The 12162-nt window shown below is 47.9% G+C and overlaps 2 protein-coding genes across 3 annotated transcripts in view; one reads left to right on the forward strand and one right to left on the reverse strand.

The window, feature by feature from the left end:
- The window catches only part of TARBP2 (TARBP2 subunit of RISC loading complex), a 50001-nt gene extending 44309 nt beyond the window's left edge, over nt 1-5692 (reverse strand). The window contains exons 1-2 of one of the 2 annotated variants that reach the window (XM_068267177.1): nt 5389-5692; nt 329-498 (exon numbers count right to left, since the gene is read on the reverse strand). In XM_068267177.1, coding sequence (XP_068123278.1) covers nt 329-498; nt 5389-5570 — 352 coding nt within the window. In that variant the 5' untranslated portion in view covers nt 5571-5692. Of the gene's footprint in view, nt 1-328; nt 499-5388 lie in introns of those variants that run through there. The other variant, XM_068267178.1, reaches the window with a different exon arrangement.
- Nucleotides 5693-5828: 136 nt separating this feature from the next.
- LOC137545685 (pleckstrin homology domain-containing family A member 3-like) overlaps nt 5829-12162 on the forward strand; it is a 57451-nt gene continuing 51117 nt past the window's right edge. The window contains exon 1 of the mRNA XM_068267184.1: nt 5829-5988. Within this exon, the coding sequence (XP_068123285.1) occupies nt 5934-5988 (55 nt within the window). The 5' untranslated portion in view covers nt 5829-5933. The remainder of the gene's footprint in view (nt 5989-12162) is intronic.

A 12162-nucleotide genomic window follows, 5' to 3' on the forward strand; every position in this document is an offset into this window, starting at 1 on the left:
GGGACGGACGCACTTATACATTTGGGGAGCGGCCCGACAGACAGTCATAGCAGGGCGATTCCCAATAGATTTTTAAATGCAATCTACTGGAATTCTCTGTGCAGTGTTTGGGCAGGCAACAGTACCCTCGCTGATCAGAGAGGAATCAATCTAATGGTCGATCTGGCAAAATATTGAGTGATGCATGGCCACCTTAAGGTTTTATAACTATCACTGATGCAAGGCTGACACACACAGACACACACACACACACACACACACACACACACACACACACACACACACACACACACACACACACACACACACACAAAATTCAGGGACTGACCGGTACAGTTGATGTCTCCAACAGATACTCGGAAGGTAAAGTTCGGCTGGTGTGCTTGTCCCTCAGCTTTGAGCAGGTCATACACCGGGGTCTTTCCTACCCGAGTCCCATACTCCTGTAGTAAGCTGATAGGGGTCTTCCCAGGACTCGATGCCAGCATCTGCTCTACACTGTATAAAATGAAGAATACAAACAATTTGTAACGTTTAAGTTAATTGCAAAAGGACATGACAAGTCTGGGATAAAACATGCCTAAAATGAAGGCTGAGCTGTAAAAATGTTTCTACATTCACCCGTAAGCCTAAAACTTTTAGCAAAGATATAAATCCTGTGGGTGGTTTTATGGAGAGAAAAAAGAAACAAAAAAAACGCATGATGATAGTTGGCAGAAACCAACCAATATAATTTTTACCGCAGAAACTGTAATGCTGGATACACACGTTGAGATTTCCTGTTCGATTCCCGGGATCGAACGGATCAAATCGATTAATTCCAACATGTTCGATTCGGATTTCGATCGTTTCTGCCGCCGATTTGCATGTTAAGTATGCCAAATCGACGGCAGAAATTATCGAAATCCGAATAGAGCATGTTGGAAATAATCGAACGGGAAATCTCAACGTGTGTATCCAGCATAAAAGAAGTCCTCCTGACTATCTGTTAACTGCAGTGGCAAATCTGATGGGGATCTTTATATTAGGATTGCATATTTGGGGATCACAGGGAACAAAGTTACATGAAACATCAGTGTTCTCCCCAGGCTCTTTTAGCCGGGTGCTTCACCCGGCTAGTTTTGGTGATCACCCGGCTGTCATCGGCTCACCACCTCCTCTGCTGTAAGCAGAGTTGTGCAGAGAAGGTCCAGCCCTGCATTCTCTCATATTGCCCCACCCGGCTACTTTTTCATGCCACCCGGCTGGAAAAAAATTCTGGGAAGAACACTGAACATGGAAAGTATTCTGCAAATTGAAGTTGGTGGAAAAGCTTTTTATCTTTCCTTGTGACTTCTTTGAAGTCTTGGGGACACTGATGGCTACCAGTTAGCTGGATATGAAAATTTAGCCACAGCCCCCACCCACCTACACCTCATACACTAGTTTTTAAACCAAGTTCAGAGGTCAAAGTATCTAACTGACGATTCACAGGATTTCAAGAAAGCCCCATTTTTTAAAAAGAGCTTGCATACATGACATTTACAGGCTGCATATGCTGTGCCTCATAGGTGTAGTGCAGCATGCAAGTTTTACTTCTCTACACTGCCTCGGTCTACAAAATGAATGCAGGAGTTCCATATGGCAAGCCAGTGGTCTTGCTACTAAGCCCCCATTTCTAATGTGTTCGGCAAGCATCTTGCAAAAACACAAAGCCGGCACAGGCGGGACACATCCAAATCCCTCTAGCCGTGCTGATGGGGATTTGCATGCGCGATGCGGAAGACTGCAGCACACCATCTGTTATTTTTCCCCCGCATTCGATTCGGACAGCAGCCTATCGATTTCAGTAGGCTGTGTTTCCCCATCCAAATTGCATGTGGGGGAAATGCAAAATCAGAGCATGTGGAAACGGGCCCCAAGTAGCATGGCTGTGGAGTTGGTACAAAAATCATCCAACTCCTCCTCCTCCTCAATTTATGAAACCACCGACTGACTCCAGGTACCCAAAATGGCTCCTTAGTCTAATACTTACCAGTGCTGTGGATTTGGTACAGGAAGAAAGGGGAGGGAGGGAGGGGGGGGGGGGGGGGGGGGAGGAGTGGAGGTCAACCGACTCCGCTTCCTCAGTTTATGAAAGCACCAACTCCAGCTCCGGGTACCTAAAATTGCTCCGACTCCACAGTCGTGCCAAGTAGTAGTAGTGTTACTTAATCACTGACTGCCTTTAATCTAGTGATGCAACATCACTTGTCCCCATCGCTAGCAAGACATCTGGGTGTAATGTAAAGCCATGCAGGCGTTTCTCAAATACTCCTGCCATTGAGGCCAACCACCTACCTACTCTTTATGTATTGCTTGTACCCGCTGGATTAAAGGAAACTCTTGGAAAAGTGCAAATCGGTGCCAGGTCTGCTGTTTGTTCTATGGAAAACTCCTGCCATTGAGTGGGCATGTATGTCGTAAGCCTTATGCTGGGTACACACTGAGATTTTCTGGCCAATTTACTGTCGGATCGATTATTTCCAACATGTCCAATTTGCTTTCCGATCGATTTCCGAGCATCTTCCGACAAATTTCCTATTAAAGTGAACAGAAATCGATCGGACATGTTGGAAATAATCGATCTGACAGTAAATTGGCTAGAAAATCTCAGTGTGTACCCAGCAAAACAGGATACTAGGGATGGTCAATAAGATGCAAATAATTCCACTGGCAATGGTGCAGCAGATAGCTGCATATAGTTGCACTGGCAACAGATCACTACACATAGGCCATGATTCATAAAGCATTCCCGCATGCGGAAATGCTGAAACCAGCTGACATTACCGACCATTTAGCAAAATGCATATTCATAAATGCTGTTTCCGCATGAAAAGCTGACATTACCGAGTAGAGTGATAAATCACCGCCTTGTGCGGTGATTCTCTTAAGAAATGTAACAAAATGTACATTCATAAAAATTAGAGCAAGCGGTATGCGGACGGGGATTACCGCTACCTCGGATGTAGTGATAAGCATGCGGAATACATTTCAGTGAATGGGACAGACCTCCCAAGCAGCAGCAGAGAGCAGCACACAGAGGGACTCTGCCAGCTTCTGTGTTTCCGCAAGGCTACCGACAGCCTACCACCAGCCTACAGCGAGAAATCTCCGCTCTGCTATCACAACTGGCAACATTTTATGAATGACCACCCAGAAGTCAGAATTACCGAAAGCGGAGTTTCCCCACATGGATTTACTTTCCCGACCAGACTTTTAAGTATCGAGGCCATAGTGACACTGTCCACATGCAACATGTCACTACACATAGGGCATAATTCTCAAAGCTTTTCCACCTTTTTCCTGTCTTCACCTTATCTATGTTACTTTTAAGCTTCCAAAGAGCAAAAATATTATAATTAAAAGGGACTCAGGGCTCAAAAAACAAAACAAAACAAAGATTGGGGCTTCCTCCAGCCCCATCCACTCGGATCACTTCCACGCCGCTGTCCTCCGCTTCCCGCAGCTACAGGAACCGGGTCCCATCACTTCTGTCAGTCGGCGCCAGTCTACGCAGCAGAAGGCTGCTGGAGAGATTTGCAGAGGGGGCTCTTCCGCTGCATAGACTGAAGACGACTGACGTAAGTGACGGGACTCTGTTCCCGTAGCTGCTGGAAGCGGAGGACGGCGGCATGGGAGCAGTCCGAGCGGATGGGGCTGGAGGAAGCCCCAGGTATGGGCCTTGCGCATGCCCGCAGCTTACTGCTCAGGCGCAGTACAGGAAAACTTTGTACTGCACCCGCGCAGTAAGCTCCCCGACGCATGCGGGAGCGAGCACACGCATGGCCACGGCCGCACTTATTAGACGAATAATTACACCAGGACCAGCGGCGGGGAACGGCGCATCTGAAGAGGACGGCACGGGACATTCCAGCTGCAGGAGAGCGATAGAAGCCCCAGGTAAGTGGCAGTTTTTGTTTTTAAAAAGGTCAACAGAACACCTTTAAGGTAAGAAAGGTAATATTGAAATGTAGTTTATCGGGAACAAACTTGCTTTGACTGATTATTTTGCTTGTAAGGGCTGGTTCAGACGGACGTCTGTGTGGCATCACGTTTGGGGGCGTTGCGGCGGCTGCGCGGTCAGGCTTTCAGTAGCCTTCGCGTTCCGATGCTGTCGCCTTTTTCCTTCCCCTAAGGCAGGGGTCTCACTTGCGGCCCTCGATACAATATTTTGTGGCCCGCGCCGGCAAAAGCTTCTTTATAGTTCGCTTCAGTGCTCCCAAGTAATCCGCCGCATCCCCGCCGCTAAACGAGGGCTGCAGAGTCCCCAAATCGCCCGGGGGGCAATCCGCCGGCATTTCCTGGAAGGGGCAGAGCTTTCAGCTTCAGCTCTGCCCCTGCTGACGTCAATCGTCGCACGGATCGCCGCCTCTCCCCGCCCCTCTGTGAAGGAAGAGTGAGAGGGGCGGGCAGAGGCGGCGATGCGCCGCGATTGACGTCAGGAGGGGCAGAGCTGAAGCTGAAAGCTCTGCCCCTTCCAGGAAATGCCGGCGGATTCCCCTTTACTTGAATGGGAGCGTTTTTACCGCGACATTCCGAATGCTTGCGGTAAACGCTCCACAAGCGTCCATCTGAACCAGCCCTAAGTGTGCTGAATGGTTATATTATCAATTAGATGATAAACAAGTCATTTATTAGAAGTTTTGTCCATAGTGACACTGTCCACTGCCAACAGCTCACTACATGTAATGGCACTGCTCACTGGCAACAGATCACTAAATATAGTAGCACTGCTCACTGGCAACAGATCACTAAATATAGTAGCACTGCTCACTGGCAACAGACCACTAAATATAGTAGCACTGCTCACTGGCAACAGACCACTAAATATAGTAGCACTGCTCCACTAAATATAGTAGCACTGCTCACTGGCAACAGACCACTAAATATAGTAGCACTGCTCACTGGCAACAGACCACTAAATATAGTAGCACTGCTCACTGGCAACAGACCACTAAATAGAGTGACGCTGCTGACTGGCAACAGATCACTAAATATTGTGGTACTAATCACTACATATAGTGGCACTGCCAGTGTCCACTGGAAACAGGGCAGCAAAATAGGACATGAAGGATTATTGATTGACAAAGCAATGGGATTATATTCTACAACAAATGCAGCAAATCACTGCATGCATAGGGAACATGCATCACAGCCTACACAGAGCAGGGTGACAATGGGGTGCAGTGCACACACAGCAGGGAGGGGAGCAGAGTCCACCATGCTGGACACACCGCAGTCAGGAGAGGGAGTGGACAGTGCACACAGCAGGGAAGGTGCACCCCGGTCGGTATGCACGTTTCAGTACACACAGCCTGCCGTCCCCCAGCACAGAGCACGGCTGCACGGGGGAGTCACACCGCCTACCTGGGGCACCCGGAGCACGACTCGTTGCCACAGTCCTCCGGTTCACTCATTCCCTCCTGCTCTCCGCACTCCAGCAACAATGGCCGGGGCGGGAAGCCGGACTCGGTGAGGTCAGGCCAATACTCCACATAGCTTCTCGGGAGTTGTAGTGACAATCGCGCTACACCCTCCCACACGGCCATAGCTTAGCAAACTACAATTCCCAGCATCGCTCTCCTGCTAAACTCCCGCCACGCGGGCCAATCACAGCGCAGCTCCCTGTTCAACTGTCAGCAGCAAGGTCCACCCAGACTAGCGGCAAGTGACGTCACGTCTGTGCTGTTACTGCCAAATAGTGGAAAGAAATTGACATGCTAACCACGCCCATTGATCCACGCGGCGCTCTACCTAGCATTTGATTGGCAAAATACTACTATTCGGTCCGCCCTTTTGAAATCCAGGGTTGTTACTGGTCGATCTTTGCAAAAGCCGCACCTTCTTTTTTCTTATTGGCTGCGAGGGTTCACTCTAGCGCCTCCAGATAACTCCGTATTAGTAGCAGGGTGATGCGGTGCTTGGACATGGAAGGCTCGCTGATGAAATGGACCAATTATCTGTCAGGTTAGCTTTCAGTGCAGAAGGATATGTGTGTGCTTATGGCATAATGGAATTTATTTATTGTGCACAGATTTATTTCTATATCCAGACATGTTTATCTGCCCTTTAATCAGCTAGAATGTGTTGGGTGTATTTACTGTAGAAATAGTTTGCCTTCACTGTATAAAAAACTTTGCTGAAACACTTGTTACAATTTACAAAGATTTTGTTTATTGGCTATGAGATTGGTAAACGTGAGCACAAATTAATAGTGTAATGACTATCATAGTTGGCAACATAATTTCAAGGATTAATTGTCTGCCACAGCATGTTAAGTTTTCCAAATTCCAGAGAAAAGAAAAAAGTATGAATGGTGTGTAGGGATGAATAAGAATGCAAATAATTCCTCCTTTAAATGTCATGTAAATTATATATAGCGTGAAATTGGACCAATCGGAATAACTTCCTGTCAATTATTAATATTATTGGTCCAAGTTCAAGCTGCATAACATTTAAAGAAATGTGACCATAAGGAGAAATTATTTGTATCTCATTGATCATCCCTAATGTGTTATGTGTTAGACATTTGGGGGATGGGTTATTGCTGTGTGTATGGCCAAATCCGTTGCACTGCGCTGTTAATGCACCAGTGTGAATGTACTGAGTCCTATGAGGCTGACCAACTGCTGCTGTATCTCTGGAGGTTGAAAAACTTCTGCTGTACCACTAAAATGTAAGCAACCCGTCCCTCACCGGGTTATACCTAACTGAGGGTTCTTGCAAGGTTAGTGAATTGGCGTTCAATGATGGTAATGGAGTGCTAGTCTAGGTTAGGAGACAAGCAGGAAATCTCATATGGAACAGTCCTCAAAATCAAATCACAGCACCTTCTACAGAACGAAGCATTGTGATTGGCCAAATAGTGTGGACATAGTTTACTACAACCTATCTGAAACAAACGTTTGAGAGTTTGCCGTCCTCCCGTCATGTTGCCAAAATTTCCCTGAGGTTTCCTGCTAGGTCCCCTAAAGTAAACTAGTGCTAGTAATTGTAGGCATGAACCCACATTGAAATCTTTTTTTTTTGTTTTAAGTAAATCCAGGCCAGTTTAGGCTATGTTTTGGTGGACTTGCCACCCACCCGTCAGCCATTCATGTCTATGTGAAGTGTCCAAGTGCACAGTAGTTTGATAGATGGTGGTGGCAGAATCAGACATTTAGGCCTAGTGCACACCGGAGCGTTTCCGCTGCGGTTTGCGATCTGCTTGCGGGTGCGGATCCGCTAGGGTAATGTATTTCAATGGGCTGGTGCACACCAGAGCGGGAGGCGTTTTGCAGAAACGCATACTCCCGGGCTGCTGCAGATTTTGGATTGCGGATGCGTTTCTGCCTCAATGTTAAGTATAGTAAAACCGCAAACCGCTCTGAAAAACGGCACTTCAGAGCGGTTTGCCAGGCGTTTTTTGTTACAGTAGCTGTTCAGTAACAGCTTTACTGTAACAATACATGAAATCTACTACACCAAAAACGCTTCACAAAACCGCAAAATGCTAGGTGAAACGCTACAGAAAAAGAAGAAAAAGCGTTTCAAACTCTGCTAGCATTTTGCGGATCTGCTAGCGGTTTTTGGTGTGCACCAGGCCCCAGGGCTGATTTACACTACAAGAGTTTTTTAAGCGCTAAAGATTTTAAAAGTTCTTGCTAATGTAATGCTCTGGGGGATTTTTACTAAATCACATCACTGTGAACACACGCATAGGATAACATTAGCAAGAGCTTTTAAAATCACAAAGAGCTAAGAAAAGCTCTTGTAGTGTGAACGAGCCCTTAGGGCTGGAACCCACAGGAGCGCTTTTGGCAGCGTTTTCGCAGCACTGCGATACGCTAGCAGTTTGCCAAAACGCTGGGCTAATGTTAATGGATGGGGCAACTTCCACAGGAGCGTTTGCGTTTCCCAGAAACGCAAACGCAGGACCTGCAGCATTTTGGGAGCGTTAGTGCTTCAATGTAAAGTATTGAAACGCTAGCAGAAACGCTCAGCAAAACCTAAACTGAGCGGTTTTGCTAGCGTTTTGCGGTTCAGCACACTGTAACAAAATGAAAAATAATTCACAGGACCAATCAGGATAAAAACGCAAAACGCAAGGGGGGGGCGTGGCTGGCGCGCTACGAAGATGGCCGCTCCTTAGCTCCGCCAGCGTGACCGACTGCTTTTGCTAACTTATAGCAGCTGCCCCAGCATCTCACCCGACTTCACTCCTCCACCGATAGCACCCTAATACCTCCGTGCCTCGATGGGTCGAAGTTCACGGCCCTCCAGAGAGAACTCTCCTATCCCTCCAGCTTCCAAATCCAGGCGCCGCCGTAGCCCATCAAGCATGGCGTCCTCAGCTTCTTCCCACTCCGATGCGACAGTTGCTTCTCGCCCATCCACTCGTTCGAGAAAGTCAGGGCACAGATCTTCTGAAGCAGTGCTGGACTGGACCCCGAAGGACTCCCTGATGCTGGACCGCTTTAAAGCCCTGCTGCACAAAGAATTGGATGCGGCCATGATCAAACTCACCAGCCATCTTAAGAAAGAGATCAAGGACCTCACCTCCCGTACTGGTGACCTAGAGGACAAACTGGATAAGAACACTACGATCGTCAATGCCCACGAAAAGGAGCTTGCGGAGGTCAAATCAGAGCTCGCCGAAGCCAAACTAAGCCTGGAAGATTCGGAGAACCGCTCACGACGCGGTAATCTGCGGCTCCGGGGCCTCCCAGAATTCATCGAGGACCTTACCTCCACTGCAACAGCGCTGTTCCAGGAGCTGACCCCACAGATCCCAGTAGAGCGCCTGGAATTCGACAGGATCCACCGGGCCCTTGGCCCCAAACGGCCTGATGGCTCTCCCCGGGACGTGGTTATTAAATTTACCTACTACCGTTCTAAAGAAATAATCCTACAAGCAGCCCGGGAGAAGGAACCGCTTGCCTTCCAGGGCCACTCTTACCAGATATTCGCAGATCTCGCCCCTGTGACTATCCAGAAACGAAGAGCAATGAAGTCCTACACTGCAGCTCTGCGAGCAAAGGACATTAAATACAAATGGGGATTCCCCTTCAAACTAATTTTTATGAGGTCTGGGAAAACCTACGCAGTGTCAACTCCCGAAGAAGCACAGGTCCTCTTTGAGCAGCTTCAACTCCTTCTGCCGGCTAACAACAACAGCGGACCCCGCTCTAATGAAGCCCCACGTAGATCCACATCCTCGCAAGACTCCTGGCGCCGAGCACAACCAGCTCGGAATTCTCCAAGCTCCAGGTCAAGTCCCCACAATGAGAACCCACCGTGAGGTCCCATCTCTTTGTCCTGATCCACTTTCCGACCAACGGGACTAATTTACCTTTCCCGGTTGTCTGTCTCAAGTTCTGGGCTTTTAATTTCTGAATGCACCGTTCTTGCCTTCAACAAAGGTTTTGTTATTTCACTATTACTTGTGCCGTTTATTGCCAGCCCTCTACAGAGACGAACGGACCTGCATATGCGGTTTTCGACCCCGTTGGGTAAGACTTTGTTTCCCTTTATAATTTGACATTTGAAGATTATAACACCGTTATCTTCCCCCTTTTTTTTTTTTTTTTTTTTTTTTTTTTTTTTTTTTTTTTTTTCTCTTTCTTTTTGTATGGGTAACCCGCCATGCACATTTAAACCTTTCCTCTCCCGCTTGAACGCACTATTTAGGCACGCTCCTCCAACTTAAGATACTGTGCCACTGCGGGCTTCCTATCTACCCAATATTGTTTATACTGGTTTACCCCGGTTTGCAAACCTCAAACTTTCTGGCCTCATAGGTTATTTTCGCAGCCAGTATGTTTTCAAACGAACACAGCAGACCATGCATAAGTAGTGCAGCCCAGACTGCCAGTATCGCTCCTTTTTATTGCTTTGTTTAATATAGTATGCTGAATTTAACTGTTTAGGTTGTATATTTGTTGTATAACTGTCCTAATGTATGGCCCCGGCATCATTCCACTATATGCCTCCTTGTAAACGCGTCCAACACTTCTCCCTTGGTCTTCCCTCCCCCCTCAGCCTGTCCCCTAAACGCCTATACCCCAGGGCCGCCTAGCGCGGCCTTCCGTCACTGGGCAGTCCCATCCCTCTTCCCTTAACCACCCCCCCCCCCCCTTCCTTTCCCTCCTTCACCTATCCTTTTGCTGCCTATACCCCAAGGCCGCCTTTCGCGGCCTTCCGTCACTGGGCACTCCTATCCCTCTTCCCTTAACCATCCCCCCTTCCTCTCTCTCCTCCTCCCCTCGCCTATCCTCTTACCGCCCACACCCCAGGGCTGACTAGTGTGGCCCTCCGTCACTGGGCACCCCCATCCCTCCTTCCTTACACTCCTCCCCTTCCCCCGAACCCTATTACATGGACGCATCTATAAGGTTGATCCGTAACGCTGCCTAGGCTCAATTCCTTCCAATAAAGTACAACCCCTAAATCATCCTCTCAGGGAAACGGATGGTCTGCCTGCCCCCGGGTGTTACATAAATCCAACTTCTCTGTGCCTAACGCACTTTAGTCTATTGGTTCCTCAACCAGGACGCTGCCTTCTATCTCCATTAGATGGAACCACCGCGCTGCCCATTCTCAATTTCTATAGTTGAGCCCCTTTAAAGCCTCGATAAGGGTGCACCATGCTATATTAGTACACTTATTGCAGCTGTGGCCCCCGGCAGGCAGGCGGATCCTCCACACTATAATCTTCTCAACATCCCATTGGCTTCACTGATTGCACCCTCATGCTAGGCAAATAAAACTTAACTCCCCAATAGTTAACCCTAACCTTCGTCAAGAGAGTGTTTCTCGTTTTTGCTTTACTTATATTATTACTATTACGAATGCACTCTGACCTGAAGCAACCTGCTAAAGGCCCACTGTCTGGTTGGATAAGCCCACCCAAAACTTCCCCTAACCTTAGACCAGGGCTTGCTTAAAGCAAATAAACATGGCCCCTCCATTATGGGCCCTACACAGCTTAACACATGATTATTTTATTAACTGTACGATTCCATCTGCAAACCATCGTAACCAGACAGTGGGCAAGTCCTTATTCTCATAATGTGCAAATATTGCCCCAGGTAACGTAGACTGTCTCTCTAGGCAAGTCTCTACACACACGATGTTACGAGGTACTCAAGCAGATTTGTTACGGTTAGGGTAGCGTATCAACTTATATACAATTGGCTACCTTCCCCCCCTTCCTTTTTTTTTCTTCTCTCCCCTTTCCCTCTCTCCCGGTGAAAAGTCGCTAGGCAGCTACAGCTCTCTCCTTTTCCATTTTCCATTAGCCAGCAGAGCAGTCGGTCAACTCATGTCTCCCTATGTACTCACTGGAGTTCCCCGCCACCCGGAACTCAACTCTCACTGAGCCCGTTCTGTTTCTGACCTGTTTCTGGTCAGATCTTCTGACACTTAGGGTCCTAGGACCCCTCTCTACCCTCATGTTATCTCTTTTCCTCTCTTTCTCTTGCCTCCGCACTTCTTTCCCCTCTCTTTCTCTCTCTCTGTGGGCCTCCCGTCCTGTGGCCTCTCATCTGCTCTACCTCTCCCATAATAGACCTCCATGATCTCTCAAACCTTCAAAATTTTCTCACATAACGTCCAGGGATTTGGATCTCCCCATAAACGCTCCAAAGCTTTTACTTACTATAAAACCTGTCAAGCAGACGTGATATGCCTGCAGGAAACTAGGCTAGACCAAGCCTCCTGCCCCAAGTATTTAAGTAGACACTTCCCCACAGCCTTCTTTGCTTGTGCTCGCACCAAAGTCAGAGGAGTCCTTATTGCCTTTAGGAAACATTTTCCATTTGTCTGCACTAAACAGATCGCGGACCCCACTGGCCGGTACCTCATCTTAACTGGTTCCATTTATGACAGGGAAATAACTTTTGCCTCTTATTATGCTCCCAATGCCCACCAATCCAATTTCTACTCACATTTTCTTCAGGTCCTCACACAACACGGTGCAGGACAAATTATTATGGCTGGGGATACCAACGTCACTCTTAATCCTAAACTAGATAGACAGAGGAACGTTGCCTCTAGCTCTGCCTCTGAGGTCACAGATCCACATGGGGCTAAAATTAAGGCTCTGCTAGGGAAATATGGCTACATAGATGTCTGGAGGGAACTACACCCCACTACTAAAGA

This window comes from Hyperolius riggenbachi, chromosome 2 (assembly GCF_040937935.1).
Source record: "Hyperolius riggenbachi isolate aHypRig1 chromosome 2, aHypRig1.pri, whole genome shotgun sequence".
Lineage (NCBI taxonomy): Eukaryota > Metazoa > Chordata > Amphibia > Anura > Hyperoliidae > Hyperolius > Hyperolius riggenbachi.